Source organism: Hemicordylus capensis, chromosome 1, assembly GCF_027244095.1.
Source record: "Hemicordylus capensis ecotype Gifberg chromosome 1, rHemCap1.1.pri, whole genome shotgun sequence".
Taxonomy (NCBI): domain Eukaryota; kingdom Metazoa; phylum Chordata; class Lepidosauria; order Squamata; family Cordylidae; genus Hemicordylus; species Hemicordylus capensis.
The window spans coordinates 389,292,089-389,308,917 of record NC_069657.1 but is presented as its reverse complement, the minus strand read 5'-3'; the positions used below and the strand labels follow the sequence as shown (position 1 = coordinate 389,308,917).

Below are 16,829 nucleotides of genomic sequence, written 5' to 3'. Positions count from 1 at the left end.
TGTAGGGACATCTCAGTGGTGTCGTTTGTGATCATGTCATCCACCCCAATTCAAGATGGTGGACAAGTGAACATTTGAGGCACAAGTGGGCTAACCTGTGAACTGCCTAACCAATTTGAACCAAATTTAGTCTAGTTGTAGAGACACTGAAAGTAGGCAGATCAGTTCTTATTAGAACAACTTGTTCTCCTTGTGTTAGGTTCTGGAAAGAAAAAAATTACGGTTTGCTTCACTTGTTTTCTCTGACCTCAGATTGTTTCTGACCATTCTTTGCCTCACATTTTGGATTTGTTGCCAGTGGACTTTTAAAAGAACTTTTAAGCAGTGTTACTCTTGCCACAGAACCCTCCCCTCTTCCAACAAGCACAAGTTCTGCCTTGGGGAAGACCACAGTAGCCGTGCTCATAAAATTTGCCTCTCCTTTCCCAAACAAACCCAGAAAAGCAGAGAATTATGTTTTCGAGCAGTGCACAGGCCTTGTGCCCCTCAACTTGAATGCTGTGCTCCCCACTATCGCTGACACTATCGACGATGAAGCTATTGAAGCTGGGCTTCACTTTGGAAGTACAAACATCGAGAAGAGGACTCTCCTCTCAGTCAAAACATCAGAAACTTTCTTCAGCTTATACAGCAGTATCAATGGTATCACCTTCAGAGGCCTCACTTAGGCCTACCACACCGGCACCACAGTTGATGCCATCACGACCATTGGCGTTGACGTTGACTCCAACATCGAGCTAGCCACCCCCTTTGACGCATCCTCGTAAACTGTCACCAACATCAGATGACTGACAGTGTTTGAAAAGCATTTAAGCTGTCCGCTCCTATTCATCTTCCTCTTCATTGGAGGTGACTGAAGTGGCTTCAACAGCTACAGTCTTTGACACAGATCTCAATGTCAATCTCTATGCCTGCCCCGCTATCCATGGCTTCCGCAGCCCAAGCTTTGACATTGGGAGTGTGCCGTCTACACATGTGCTCATTCCTTCATATTTCCTTTGACACCTGTCTTCGAATCACACTTCCTGTCAACATTACTGATGTCAACGGACTTTACACTCTCCCATGACATTGGCTTCATCCTGGCCTCTTGGATTACAACGCCTTCCGGCTCTATGTCCAAAGGGTTTTTCCTCCATGGCCTAGATATTGATGATGACACTGACTCAGGTGCATTGGAGATTCCCAAGACTCCCTCTGCCTCTCCAACATGAGCAACCCCTCACTGCTCTCCATTGCGCTTTCCTGTCCAACCCTGGAAGGAAAGACTTCATTTTTCACTCCCTACCTACAACCCTTACTGAAGACGGCTGGATTATTGGAGCTCCTCCGGGGCCCTGGCCATATCAGGAGGACGGGGAGATTTAAAGATGCTTTATTCATGTTTTCCCCATCTCTGTCATATGATTCCATCTTTGGAAACATAAGAAACTCAACTCTTCCAATCCTTCTCAAGTTGCATTGTCTCCTGCTCTCACTTCTTTCAAGCGTGTGTTGAATCCTCCTCCTATGTCACAGCCCCCTCTCACACAGTCTCCTGTGCTGCAGCCTACTGATCCAATTCATCCGGCTTCCCCTGATAAATAAACTACTTGTTCCTTAAGCATTATGGTGACACCTGCTATTCTGGAAAAGCAGTTCTCCAATTATGACTGCACTTATTCCTCTGATTCTGACACTGAATCTGTTCACACAGAAAATCTGTCAGATCCCTTCCCAGATGACAACATGGCCAATTAATACTTCCAGCTGAGGAAACATTCATACCAGATTCAAGTAGCCAAGATGGCTAGGGTTCTTGGCCTGAAACTCAAATCTCCAATGAGAGTTAAGGACCTGGTCTCTGACTTCATTGCCTCAGCTACAACCTCACAACCTGTGGCTCTTCTGACGTTGCCAGTACTGATCAACTCAGCAAAATCCTCATGGGATGTGCTGTATAGTGCCATGTCTACCCTCAAGAGGCTCAAAAATGTCTAGAGTCCAGGAAGACAACTGCAAGTTTTTATTTAAGCACCCCCCACCAAACTCGCTAGTCGTGGATTGTACTATGGGTTCCAAGCCCAGTCGGAAGAACTCTGCTCCCACCAACAAAGAGGGCAGAAAATTTGACTTTGTCATCTAGAAAATTTACTCTACTTCATCCCTCTCAATGAAGATAGCTAAATATATGGCTTGTATGGCTAAATTCCATTACGCAGTCTAAGAAGAGTTCAAAGATGACCTAAAGGAGACTCCTAAAACTACACAAACAAGATTCAAAGAGCTACTTTCTAAATCAGTGGACATCACATGCCCAACTCTTAAGTACCAAAACAACCTGATGAAAACCAAATCCCACACCTTGGCTAGTGCCATCCCTTTAAGATGTAACGCCTGGCTCCATTGGTCCTCTCTACAACCTGACATGAGAGACAAAACTGAAGACTTCCACTTTGATGGAGAAGGCATCTTTAGCTCTCATATCAACAAAACTATGGAATGCATGAAAAAAATCCAGGTTTATTGCCAGGGCCTTTACACCCTTCTCCACTCTTCAGTCCTGCTCTCAAAGAATTGGGAGATTTGACAAACACACAGATACCAGTACAACCGCTCTGACGAGGGATACCAGAAAGTATTTCCAATACTCTCAGAAATGCCCTTGCTTAAAAAAAAAAAAGAGAGAGAGAAAAAAGTAGGCAACTAAAGACCAAAGCCCAGCACCAATCCAAACATCAGTTTTGACTCCTATGTCCCTCTACCCATTGGAATGTGCATACCCATCAGACTTGCACCCTTTCCACTTGGCATCTTATCACATCCAAAGCATGGGTGCTAAGTATAATCTGCACTGGCTACACCATAGAATTCAATGCTCTCCCTTTTTTAGGAATAAGACACACCCCTTCAACTCCTACCTTACTAACAGAAGTTCAAGAAGTATTGTCCAAAGGGGCAGTAGAACCGGTTTCCCCAAACCTCCAAAGGGGAGGGTTCTACTCCAGGTACTTCCAAGTACCTAAAAGGGATGGCGGTATTCAACCAATTCTAGATCTGTGTTCCTTCAACAGCTTTCATCCACATGAAAACATTTCAGATACTCACTATTCAACTCCTCCCTCTCCTAGCGGAGGAACAGTGGCTTGCCACTCTAGATCTGAAATATGCCTACTTTTACGTGGGGATTCAACCTATCCACATGAAATATCTACACTTCACTATGAGGCACCAAGTTTACTAGTATACGGTCCTCCTGTTCGTCCTCTCTACAGCCTGTGTGTCTTCACCAAATGTGTGAGCACCATTGTTGCCCATCTCAGAATGGAAGGAATCTCAATCTCCCCATACCTGGGCGATTGGTTGCTCACCTCTCTAGATAAAGTACTACTCACCAATTGCATCCAGACAGTACTCATGCTTTTAGAGGATCTGGGTGTTGAAGTGAATTTAAATAAATTCATCCTTGTTCCCCCAAAATATCTGGCTTACATAGGTGCCATATTGGACACAAATGTAAAATGAGCTTTTCTACCAGAAGAGAAGTGGCTCTCATTTGTATATATGATCTGATCCTTCAGGCCCAAATCCACCCAAGAGGCACAGTCCATCTACTGCCCCTTGGACCTGATGGTGGTATGCACTGCGACTATTTATTACACCAGACTCTGCATGTGGTGTGCACGAGATGGTTCGGTGTCTTCTCTGAGGAGTGCTGAACTGGCTCAGGTGCCCACGTTCAAACCGGTTTAACGAGGTGGGGAGCAGTTTCCTTTTAAAGCAGGTAAGGAGCTCCTTACCTGCTCGTTCCCACCCTGCCGCTTTTCCGGCAGCAGCGCCCACTCTCCAGAAGGCTGTGTGCGGCAGTGGTGCTATTCCTTGCGGCCTCCACATGGTGTTGGCATGTGTGTTCTGACACCGCGCAGAGGCTGCAGAGAACAGTGCCATAGCCGCGTGCAGCCTTTTGGAGAGCGGGAGCTGTTGCCGGAAAAGCAGCAGGGTGGGGACGAGCAGGTAAGAAACTCCTTGCTGGATTTTAAAGGGAACTGTGAACCGTTGATGTGCATCCCTATGTGATGAATTCAGTTGTGGTTCTTTTCCCATTTCCAACCAAATGTGAACAGCCAGCGACTGCAACTACCACTACAACCACCCAATAATGGGCATTCCATTTTCCTCTTCACACACTAACACTTACCACAGATGTCTCCTTGAAAGGGTGGGGTGCTCACTGTGCAGGGCTTCATGGGTATGATCTCTGAAACTATCAACAATCCTTTCTCTATATAAACTTGCTAGAACTCTTGGCTGTTGGCCCTCAAGTCTTTTCTACCAATTCGGTAGGATTTGGACTGTCTTTCCCTTCAGGACAACTCTACTGCAGGCACATATATCAACCACCAAGGCGGCACAAGTTTCAAAACTGCTTTGCAACCTGTTCAACTGTGGGACTGGTCCATTCACCATCACAACTACCTGTTGGACCTTCACATAAAGGGCATTGACAACATGTCAGTGGACAGTCTCAGCAGGGAAACAAACCTGTCCTGTCAACACGAATTGGAGGTCAATCCTGACCTTTTCGATCTTTTCCAGCACTGGGAGACTCCCCAAGTGGATTGCTTCACAACCCAACACATAAAGTGCCTCCTCTTCTGTTTGAGAGTGGCAGTGGGCAAAGGGTTCCTAGGGGATGTATTTCAAATGCCCTGGACCACGCATCTGTACTACTTCTCCCTACCCTTCCCTCTCATATCTTGTGTTCTGAGCAAAATCCTAAAGCATGGGACCAAATGCATAATGCTCGCACCATGGTGGCTGGGACAGCCTTGATTCACCCTCTTCCTGTGACGGTCTCGGGGCCTCCATCGCCACCTCCACCAGTGTCCTGATCTCCTCTTGCTTAACAGACAGGTGCTCCATCACAGCCTCTGCACATTGAACATGACTGCATGGAGGCTAAACTTCTAGACCAGATTTTGCCCTGTGAGAGGGAAGCCTCAACTAGACACAACTATTCCTGTAAATGAAAAATTAGTAAACTATGAAAAACAAAAAGCTTTGAACCAACTTCTGTTTCCGTGTGCCAAGTTTTCCTGTACTTGACCTTGTTGAAACATATGGGCCTCTCCACCTCGTCTATTAAGGTCCATGTGTCAGGCCTGCCTGTAGTGTATTCAGGATGGGACTAAGACCTTGTTTTCCCACCCCAACTGCAAAAGATGTTTTTAACCTTTATTCTCCACTTAAAAAACTGGTCAAGCCCTGGAGTTTTTCTTTGGTTCTTTTTACCCTCACTAAAGCACCCTTTGAGCCCCTGCTAACTTGGCAAAGAGGCACCTTTTAATGTGGTGATTCTCTTTAATTAGCAGGGGGAGAGTAACTGGCCCTATCCACCCCCAGCACAGTACCTCCAGCGACTGTTGCTGGTGTCTATTCTATGTTTCTTTTTAGATTGTGAGCCCTTTGGGGACAGGGATCCATCTTATTTATTTATTATTTCTCTGTGTAAACCGCCCTGAGCCATTTTTTGGAAGGACAATATAGAAATCAAACAAACAATTACCCTTAGCTTCCTTCAAATTAGTCACCCTCAAAACAGCTTTCCTAATTGCTATCACCACTGCTAGGAGGGTTAGCGAATTCACTGCTCTCAGAACTGACATTCCATTTACTGTCTTCTTTCCCAATAAAGTTATGTACACTGATCAATTTTCCTGCCAAAAGTGGTTTTGGAGTTCCACACTAACCAAGATATTGTCATTCTGACATTTTGTCATGAATCCTGTCTCTAACCTTTAATTATACTGTAAACTGCTTTGAGATCATCTGTACTTTTGAATCTTAATTATGCATTGTTTTATTATATTGTAAACCGCTTTGAGATTATTTAATGAAAAGAGGTATATAAATTGAGTGCGGAGAGCACTCTTCTTCTGTTTGAACAGGACAGAGGATTTTAGAAAGTACAAAAGGCTCGTTGTTGCCTTTGGAAGTCCTCGTAAGGACCAACCCGTGTCCTGTCAAAGACTTTCTGAATGGCTGGTCCAACTGATTTCCATCTGCTATGACAAACAAGGTGTAACGCCACTGGACATTATCAAAGCTCATTCAACTAGGACTATGGCCACTTCTACTGCTTATTTGTCCAGCATTGCCTTTTCTGAAATACATAAAGCTACTACCTGGTCTTCCAACATACCCTTTGTTAACCATTACGCCTGGACTTCCGCTTTGCCGCTGAGGTTAGTTTTGGGCAGACTGTACTTAAAAACATTTTGTAAACTAACATCCTCTACCCATCTTCTTAGTAGGAGAGCTTGCTAATCACCCACATTGTGAAGGATACCAGATCACCATTAAGATAAACAGGTTGCTCACCTGTAACTTTTGAACTTTTGGTGATCTGGTATCATTCACAACACCCACCCAGCCTCCCCACTTTTCGGATGTACCTACTGCACACCTTGATTATTTTGTGAAGTCCATTCTGCACTGTGTCCGTTCAGGAACTGAGCTGGGAAGCTCTCTGCCGCTGAGCTTCAGAGCTCTATGAAGAGTTTGAAATCCTTCCACGGGATTATTGCGCAGGCGCAAAGCCCACATTGCGAATGATACTGATCACCAAAAAACCAAACGTTACAGGTGAGCAACCTGTTTTTCTGTTAACATTGGTTTCTTGTTAAAGCCCAAGAATTTCTATAAATCTTGCTACCTGATCTCCATTGTGGGCTTAATTTCTTTGCTAGTGAATATATGAATTGGTGTGCTTTAATGACCTTTAAGCACTTGGCTGGTTGTTCTTTCAGAACTACTAGAACTTGATTTTTGACAGAGCAACTCTTCTGTGTGAACTGAATGGTTGCTTGAAACATAACCAAGTGTGTGGTGCACTGTGACCTAAATGCCATTGCATCACAAAATGTTTTATTTACTCACTTAAATCTCTAGAGCAATCAGTATTTACACTCCATCCAAAGACTTCTGAAGGAGTCATAATTCAGCCTCTGTGTTCAGTTGTACTCCTGCAGGTATACTCGAGAAGTATAACTGGGTTAGAAGAACCCAGAACCCTGGAATTGCCCATAATTGGGAGGGACCTTGGAGTTCTTTTTTTCTAGTCCTCCTCCTGCTTGGTGTAGGAAACTGCTACCATATATTTGACAGATGGCCATCTAGTTGCTGTTTGAAAACCTCAAGTGAAGGAGAGCCCACCACTGCACAAGGCAGACTGTACCTCTGTTGAACATCTTACAGTTAGGAAGTTCCTCCAGAGGTGCTTATTGCTCCCCTATTTACTGGACAATCAGATAATTGCTTTCTAGTCAGCAGTTTGGATGGAATTTCTTTTTAATTCAGTTTTATACAATCTTTCATAAAACATCCAAAGGTGGTTTACAAAAGTTAAAATACAATAAAAATCACACTTAAAACCTTAAAATCAGTTAGTCAGTAAAAACCATAAAACACCAAACAAACAAACCCACTATCATGAAAAAAAGACAAGCAGAAGCAGGAGAGCTGAGAGATGAGAAGCCTGAACAAATAAGTCTTTAGTGTTTTGTTTTTTTAAGGAGCAGCCACAGATGTCAAAGAGCAGACAACCACTGGACCATCATTCCAGAACCTGGGAGTAACAGAAAAGGCCCTTCCTTGTGTGCATGACAGTTTAGCCTCTCTCAGCATCGGCACATGGAGCAAAAGCCCCTCTGACAACCTTGTTGGGTGGGCAGAAACCCTTGGGAGCAGGCAGTCCTTCAGGTACCCAGGGCCCAGATTGTTAAGGTCTTTAAAGGTAATAACCAGTGCCTTGAATTGGATCCAGAAACAAATTGGCAGCCAATGCAGCTTTTTCAAAATAGGTGTAATATGCTCTAAGCGAAGTGTTCCAGAGAGAACCCTGGCAGCTCCATTCTTCACCAACTGAAGATTCAAATATTCTTCAAGGGCAGCCCCACATAAAGAGCATTGCAGTAATCCAGCCGTGATGTGATGAGGCATGGGTAACCATGGCCAAAGCTGGCGCACTAGCTGATGTTGTGCAGAGGCATCACTGGCCACCACTTCTAACTGAGCATCCAAATACAGAGCCGGGTCCAGTAACACCGCCACCCCCCAAAAAACTGCGCACTTGTTCTTTCAAGGGAAGCAGAACCCCATCCAGAGCTGGTTTTATCACCTTATCGTGATTGGCTTTTCTACTGATCAGCAGAACCTCCATCTTTTCTGGATTTCACCTTGGTTTGCTAGCCCACATCCAGCCCATCACCATCTCCAGCCTGTCCAGTACATCCACTGCTTCCCTATGAGCTGATATCAGAGAAAATGTCATCTGAGTGTCATCTGCATTTTGATGACACTTCAGTCCAAATTTCCTGATGGCCTCTCCCAGCCGTTTCGTGTAGGATTGGTGTTGACAATACTATTAAAGTTGTACAATTTCTAAATACGGTTGGTAGACTTAGAAAACTTTGCAATTCTTCCTAACGTCTGTCCTAAATCTGCCAAAGTGTACACAACCATATACATAACAGAACACACCATTATTTCTCTACCATCAACAGACGAGCTTTAACAGTATTTAGAAATTGTACAACTTTAAAAGTCTCATCCACATCAATCCTCAGAGAAACAGAGAATAAGTCAGCCCTTTAGGTATTTGAAGATGCCTTTATTATCACCTGTTAGCCTTGTCTTCTCTAGACAAAGCATACCCAATTCCTTGGTTTCCAGATCTGTTGTCATTTTCCTGTTTGAAAATGGTGAGGGGCTTAGAAACAAAGGACATATTTTCCTTTCTAGTTGAAGCACAGAATTTTGTTTGCTTACCCTTATTGACAGAATTGATACTGTTGGCTAATATATATATTTCCATCTCATCTCAATATTTTATTTCAGTAATTTTATATATTCATAATGTACAATATTGCCATAACTTCTTTTGCAGTGGTCTTTTAAAGAAGTATTTTAACATATGTGAAAGAAAGGTACATTCTTGTATCTTGGAGAGCTTCCATAGTCTGACTATTCAGATGCATCAGCTGAGTTAATGCAAGGATAGATAGAGAATACTTTACGGGCAGTGAGTGAGTTGTTTTTTGTGTGTGGGGGGGGTTTGGTAGGAGCCAGCGGTCAGTTCTAATTCAGATACTCCCAAATAGCATTATTCTGGTTTCAGCAACTATTCAGTGGTTATTGTTAGTCTCAGTGTGCCTTCATTTAGCCTTAAAATAATTGTTGTAGCTTGGCATTTTATCCTCAACTGAGTATAACAATATATACTAGCTTAACCTGAGCAGAGCATCTGTGCACTAGTACTTGATTGCTCCCCTCACCCCTGGCCACAGCCCCCTTACCTCAGAGATCTCTCCATCTTCACCTGAACCTCGCACCTGCTCCTCTTCCATCCCATTGCTTCCATCCCCCTCACCCCTCTTGGTTGCTTCTCCATCATGTTGCTCCATCCCCTACACCCCTCTTGATTGCGGCTGCAGTGTTGCCAGTGGCGATTGGCCAAGCCACAGCCCCCTAACCCCAGGGACCTCCCTACCCGAGTGCTGTTCCTGTGCCTCTCTGCAGGAGGAGCAGCAGCAGCAGTTGACTGGACCTTTTCTCACTGTTTGGTAGCCCCGAGCAGCAGCGGATGACCAGACCCTTCCTCACTACTCATTCCCCTCAGGCCGCTGACAGGCCTGGGCCTGTCCCTCACCCTTCCTTCTTATCTCTCCCCACCCCCTTTCTTTTCTTCTCTCCTCCACTCGCTCTTCCCCTTTGTTTTTCTTTCTTCCCCTCTCCTTCCCCTCCCTTTCCTTCTTGAACTAACAGATCATCATTTTGTTTCTTCATCTAATTTGCACAGTGGCAGCCTCCTTCTCCTGAAGGGGCTCTTTCCTCCCTCATGACCCCTCTCTTCGCAGACCCCTGCCCACTATCGTGATATAGATATTATAGATATAGATTATTCTCTCCTCTACAATCAAGCACATCTTCCAACCAGCATTCCAACTGACCTTACCATCACAGGCTCCTCCTCCCTATCTGTATATGGAATCCCCACTGCCCAATCACCATGGTGCTTCTGCTCTGTTACCTCCTATTGGTAAAGCACTGTGTGGGCGAGGCTTGCCATATATATATATATATATATATATATATATATATATATATATATATATATATATATAAATAAAATACTTTGTCCTAGTTTGGGTTAAATGCAATCTAACTAGAAAATTTTAGAAGCAAAGGAGAAAATTTCCAAATCACTTGTTGTATCAATTTCCTGCTTCGTAGTTTTTTAGTAAGGCTAACATACTTGACTTCTCAGTTTATGCAGAACTGTGGAAGACTGGAATGTTTGAACGCATGTCTCTGCAAACCGATGAAGATGAACACAGTATTGAAATGCATTTGCCTTATACTGCTAAAGCCATGGAAAGGTACCTTGACTTAAAAGGAAAAGAATCCTACACATTATAGAATTGCATACTTGGCTTCTCTGCTCATAACATTTGTATGGTTCTAAATAGTGGAATACTTTCTTCATGCCCCCACCGCCAGCCCACCTAACTAAGCAAGAGCTCATTAAAAATAAGCAAGAGCTCATTAAAAATGAGTAAAAAGAGACTGTGAATTGAAGGGTCTAGGCACATGGATAGATTATTATTAAATATATATATATATCAGTGTGAATAGGGGGCATTTCTGGTGATCAGGGTACTTCTTATACTTCTTACCCCACTGTGCTCTCTCATTTGCTTTCATGTCTCCCCTCTCTCTCCCTGTCTAAGAAGAGCTAGCAGAAGTCAAGATCGTGTGCACTCTAACTTTACATTGCTTACTCTTTTTGCAGGATTTGGGTTTTCTGCTGGACATAAAACCTTTCCATGTAGAAATCTAGAGCGAATTCTTTCTCAGACTTGCCTATATGTGGATTTAAAAATGACTAATATAGATGACCCCCACCTCTCTCTCAGGAGTGGGGGGGAGAGGTATTAAATATTCATTGTCGAATTTTAAAACAAAGGCTTCAAACCAGGGCATTTTTTGCCTACAGAGGGAGAATCGGGTCTTGGTTGCTATATAACGCACTGTAGTTCTTCTCCTAAATACCTCCACAATCGTTTCTACTTGAAGCATAATGCCTTGCAGCGCTGCACAGCTGAAATAACCTTAGTTACCTATTTGTTTCATAACCTTGTGGATCAGGGAAGTTAGTGAAGCTGCCACTGTTGGAGTGTTATACAATGGTCAAGTGCAAACTTCTTTAAAATGCTCAATGGAAAATGGGATCAGGCAAATCTGTAATAATTTTTACTAATAAAAGTACTGGCTTACATACTGCACACAAGAACACGGACAGCTGGAGCAGTACCCGCACATCTGTGCACCTGTAAGTACTGTCGATGCAGTTGCATTGTAGGGCAAAAACATTTGTCATAAGCAATCTGTGCACGCAGTTGCACTATGCCCATTATTTCCAATGGGTGTTGTATAATGTTCCCTTGCACAGTATGTAAGCCACTATTCATTTTAAAAGCACAAAATTCCAGTCCATGTCCTACACATCACTGGGTTATTTAACTTTCCACATGGGAGGGAGGCCAACAGAGGAAAGAATTCTGCATGTGAGAGGAGGATTTAGCAGGGCACTGGATCATGTCTTAATCCTGATGAATAAAAACTTGTTTTCTTTTTTTCTTTCTTTAAGCCATAAGGATGAGTTTACCATTGTTCCTGTGTTGGTTGGTGCACTGAGTGAGACAAAAGAACAGGAATTTGGAAAACTCTTCAGCAAATACTTAGCAGATCCTTGTAATCTCTTTGTGGTTTCTTCTGATTTCTGCCATTGGGGTAAGTTAAAGTTTGTTCAGAACTATGGCAAAACTGTGAGATTCCATTGCATACGTATACAACAAAATATGCCAATTTAGAATGAAACATATTTTGGTTTGACAAACTCATTCGTTCTGGATCAAATTGAAGATAAGGAATGATGATGAACTTGTGATGATCATTCTTAAGACAAATGAACCATATATAGGTTCTCTAGAGCTAAATTTATTGCCCCAAAGGAATGTGTACTCCACTTGGGATCATGTTTGCTTTGCACAAAAAAGTGCTACTCATTTATTCCCTTGTTTATGTGCAACAAGTAGAAATTTACACAAGATCTGTATCTGCAATAATTCTTATTTGACATTTGCTACTTAAGTTGGAATTGCAGGGCCCTCAAAAAGATGGCAGTTGTAAACCTGGGTTTTGTGTATTGGTCATCTTAAAGCTTATGGGCAAAGCAGGAAGAGCATTACATTTCTGATGAGTGCCAATGATTTTGTAGTGCTGGCAGTTACAGCAGAGTTATTCTTTTGGTGTTTTGAATGCTATCAACATAACTGGCACTTTAGAGTGGAAAAACCAGGAAGATAAGTCTCTTTCCCAAGGCATTTTGAATCTAAATCTCAATTTACCTCAGAATAATTAGTGGACACTATAGTATATGGCTATACTATATTTCTGCAGCATTGGTAAAAATATTTACTTTTTAATACTACATTTTTCTGTTCAGTTGCTATCTTGTTTAGAATTTCCTTCTTACTAAATAAGATTCTGTACAATGTAATTTTATGCTGTCAGAGGAAATGCACCTGTTTTTCAAAAAATGAAATAAGCATTAGCACACATTAGATTGATTGCTAATTTAACATGGTTTTTTCTCTTAAGGTCAACGGTTCAGATACAGTTACTATGACGAGTCTCAAGGAGAGATTTATAGATCCATTGAACATCTAGATAAAATGGTAAGTATTAGGAATTTTGGAACTCAGCTCTGCAGTTAGCTGCTCCTGTATCTTTCAGTGGCTGGCATCCAGACTAATTTTCTCAGTAGTACTACTCAGGAGTTACTCTAAAGGATTGCTAAACTTCAACAAGACTTGCTCTAGTAAACTTAGGATATCAGCCACTGTGCCTAGAATTTGATCAGAGCACCATATACTGCATGTTAAAATGAGTCTAAAGTGAAGAACATAAGCAGAGATGTAAGATGGCATAAATGTGGCTTCTAGGATGATTAACACCCCTGCAGAATGAAGCCATTGATTCAGCATGGCTGTCTAGCAATGCAGTTGGGGTTTGGGGGAGGGAGGAGAATCAGATAAGGAAAACTCCTGTGAGAGAGGTATTGGAACTACTGAAAATTCTGGCACATTGTGGATTAAATTTTAATCACTTTAAGTAACACTTTGGAATTAGAACAGTTGGCATTTTTATCAATATGGCGCATAGCGGCTATGACTATTTCTGCTAGAAAGCATTAACTTGCTTGTTTTAGTTAGCAAAAAAGCCTTACTCAGTAGGAAGCACCAGCTTAGTTTTCAACTTCAAAGTAAAAATGTTGCTATAGAGCAAATTTGAGATTCCAAATATTGTTCATGATCAATCTTTGGGCTTTAAAAGTAACTCAAAAACATGTTTCATGTTAATTTGGGTCTTATCCAAAGCAGAGTTCTTAACTGCAACAGACCTCCTAATATATTGTGATATAACAGATTCAGCAGCTGGAGACAAGGGCCTACAAAGTTTTGCTTGGCTCTGTAGTTTGCTGCTATTTATTATTCTTTTTATTTATTTATTCATTCATTCAAGTTTTTATACCGCCCTTCCAACATTGGCTCAGGGCAGTTTACAGATAAGACAAAAACAATTAAAATCAATCAACAATTAAAAATTATAAAATACCATAAAACAGTTAAACAATAAAACAGTTTAAAAACCCTGAAAAACAGGGACATTAAAAACCCTTTACAACAATTTAAAAACCCTAGAAGGCCAGGCCAGATAGGTCTTAAGGGCTCTCCTAAAAGCCAATAAAGAGTTCAAATTACGGATTTTATTTGTGGTTACCATTAACTTTTCCCAAAGTCCCCTGTGGGCCCAATGACTTGGGGAAGAGGAATCCCAACTCTCAGCTTCTCCAGAAGCATGTAAATAAGATTTCAGGGCTGCTGTGGAGAGGCCCAACTCTTGTGATCCTGGATTAGATTAGATATATCTTTGGTCTAATCCAGCAGGGCTCTTAGACTTCAAGTCTCCAGGGGTACAAATAGTTAAGAGGGAGCCATCACTTATCAGTTTACAATGAGAGGAGGAGGTTTTCCTTCTGGTATGTTGGCCCTTGTCACTTTATTATGGGACTTTAGGTTCTGGATTTAGAGCTGAAATGTGAATGACAGGCTCCTGATGGTGCTGTTGAGGGAGTAAAAAATGTACTTTTTTGTGGGTGTCTCACAGGAATCTGAATGATCAGAACTACTGGTTTTCTTGTATCTTCTTAACTAATATAAACTCCCACTGCCCGTGATGTAGCAGTGTCATAGAGTATAAATTGATCTGGGTACAAAAAATTGCAATGCCATCTATAGATCCGCTAAACTTCTTTCAAATCAACAGTGTTGCTAGGCTTCCTATAATACTATATTTTCAAAGCACATTCTGCTTGAACAATGAGACTGTATTATGGACAAATACAACCCTACATAATAGATTAGAATTAATGTTATCTTGACTTTCTTTAGGGTATGAGCATTATAGAGCAGCTTGACCCTGTGTCCTTTAGCAATTACTTGAAGAAATACCATAATACAATATGTGGAAGACATCCCATTGGCGTTTTACTAAATGTAAGTACTGTTAAATGAACTTCTAATACTTGATTCCCAACTATGGGACATCATACTCCACTTAGTGTCCAGATACTAGGGAGAGATACACAAATAATGGCCCTTGCAGTTTGTCTGGGCATGGCTTGCATTTTTCTGATTTTTCCTCGTTTGTGCCCCCCTCTCTTCTCAGATGAGCATTACAGGTAAATCTGCTACCCGCAGATCCAGCATTCATGTATCTGCAGTCAGGGAACTTTGACACCCGATCTTGGCATACACAAAAAGAAAGGTGGAGGGAGGGTTAAATCTATGTATCTGCAGCTTGAGGGGTGGCCAGAAATTACCTCGGAGGTAATTTCTGGTCACCATTTTGAGTTCAGGAGCCATTTTGTAGCTCATTTATTTTAAAAACACATACCTTTTTTCCTGTGAAAATTGTGGAATAATGACAAAATTTGGACTTCCAGGGGCCTTGCTGGAGGCCCACGGAGCATTGGTAGGGCACTTTGCTGTGTGTGTGTGTGTGTGTGTGTGTGTGTGTGTGTGTGTGTGTGTGTGTACAAGATTGTTGGGCCTCCAGGAACCTAATCCCCGCAATTCCATAGACTTAATGACTCGGTATTCACTGTTTTGCTCTCTGCAGAAATTGTGTAGAATGGAACCCCCACAAATACTAAGGTACACCTGTATTTCTAGTGTGAGAGTAACATTCTGCCTTTGGGAGCAGAACTAGATATTGCAAAGAAGCCTCAATCTTTTGTTGTTTCTGCACATTATAATTCAATGTCACTTTTTAAATTCTAATAACAAATGTATTGTAAAAACATACATGAAAACAGTGTAAAACACAACCTAGGTAACAGGTTGTGCATAGAAATTTTACTAGCATAAGCAGATGAGCGTGTTAGTCCTGTTTTCTGCAAGATTTTAAACTATGCTGTGCAATGTCATTTTGTTACAAGAAGATGTTTGATCTAAGATCGTAAATAAACAACTTGTTACAAGAAGTTCAGTTTGTCCTGTTATATAGGTCATGTTACTTCATACTAAGTTCATAAAAACAAAATGCCTGAAGGGCAAACTATCATGGCTGTAGACTGCCCACCAGTTCAGATTGTCAGAATTAAATTCTTGATCCCTGCATCAACCATCTTTGTAGATGCCCAATTACAGATGTGTGAAAGATGTTGGAATGTTGCTGTGTATCCTCCTGCGAAAATGTGAACTTTCTGGCTTTGTTTCCCTCTAGGCTATCACAGAGCTCCAGAAGAATGGAATGAATATGAGCTTCTCTTTTTTGAATTATGCGCAGTCAAGTCAGTGTCGAAACTGGCAAGACAGCTCAGTGAGTTATGCAGCAGGAGCACTAATGGTCCACTGAACCTCTGACGACTCAGGGATGACACCTGCACACTCTGGGGTCCCAGCCTTGCCCTTACAAAGATGCAGTTCCTGGTCTTTGGGTATACTGAAACCTCAAACTAATAGAACTCTTCTTTTTCTAGTAGGTGTAGTCCTTCCTTAGTTACAACTCATTTTAAAATGCTTTCTTGTTTAGGACAAGGGGAGGAAGGCTGGTGTCAAAATGTTGTGACTTCTAAAAACCAGTGGCTATAAAGGTATGGTGGCAGACGGTCCTTGCAAATACAACATGTAAAGCATTTACCACATCCCAGATTTGCACTCTGCAGACCTGTGCACATGTACTCTGCTTTCAGAATAGTTTTGCAGGTTGTAAACAGAAAAGGATGGAAGCTTTTTAATAAAAATGCATTTATAAAAGATCCTGTATTAGAATATAATAAAACTCCAGTATAGTCGATTACTACCCATGTTGTACAACAAATATCTTCTATTTTAGTTGCTAATAAAGGGCTGCACAAACCAAAATGGCATAATTTGCATTTTTTTCTCCTTTCAGATTCTGTAATCCCTTTATCTTTAGAAGTTCTCATCTGTGATTTCTTTAAAGCAAAATGGAATCTTGTTCCTGTTTTTGAAGGCTACTATTCTGCTTGTGTGGCAACAGAATGCAGAGCAGTCTCCATAGGGCCAAGTGTAACCTTGCTTCACATGCAGCTGCCATATGCAGTGCCACTCTTCTGAGTATGCTCTGTGTCTCTTGCAGCAGCGCAGAGCCATGCAGGAGGCTGAGTGAAAGAGCAGCAGCAGTGCACCTGAAAGCAG

At 42.0% G+C, this 16,829-nt stretch overlaps 1 protein-coding gene across 3 annotated transcripts in view; it reads left to right on the top strand.

Moving 5' to 3' along the window:
• MEMO1 (mediator of cell motility 1) overlaps window positions 1-16,532 on the top strand; it is a 36,996-nt gene extending 20,464 nt beyond the window's left edge. Inside the window, exons 5-10 of one of the 3 annotated variants that reach the window (XR_008317637.1) lie at window positions 10,307-10,418; window positions 11,690-11,832; window positions 12,703-12,779; window positions 14,556-14,660; window positions 15,892-16,105; window positions 16,201-16,532. Coding sequence is in view for 2 of the 3 variants with exons in the window: in XM_053302574.1 (XP_053158549.1) it covers window positions 10,307-10,418; window positions 11,690-11,832; window positions 12,703-12,779; window positions 14,556-14,660; window positions 15,892-16,023 (569 nt within the window). In the remaining variant the exon portion in view is untranslated. Of the gene's footprint in view, window positions 1-10,306; window positions 10,419-11,689; window positions 11,833-12,702; window positions 12,780-14,555; window positions 14,661-15,891 lie in introns of all 3 variants that reach the window. The other 2 variants (XM_053302574.1, XM_053302582.1) reach the window with 2 other exon arrangements.
• The last annotated feature ends 297 nt before the right edge of the window (window positions 16,533-16,829 follow it).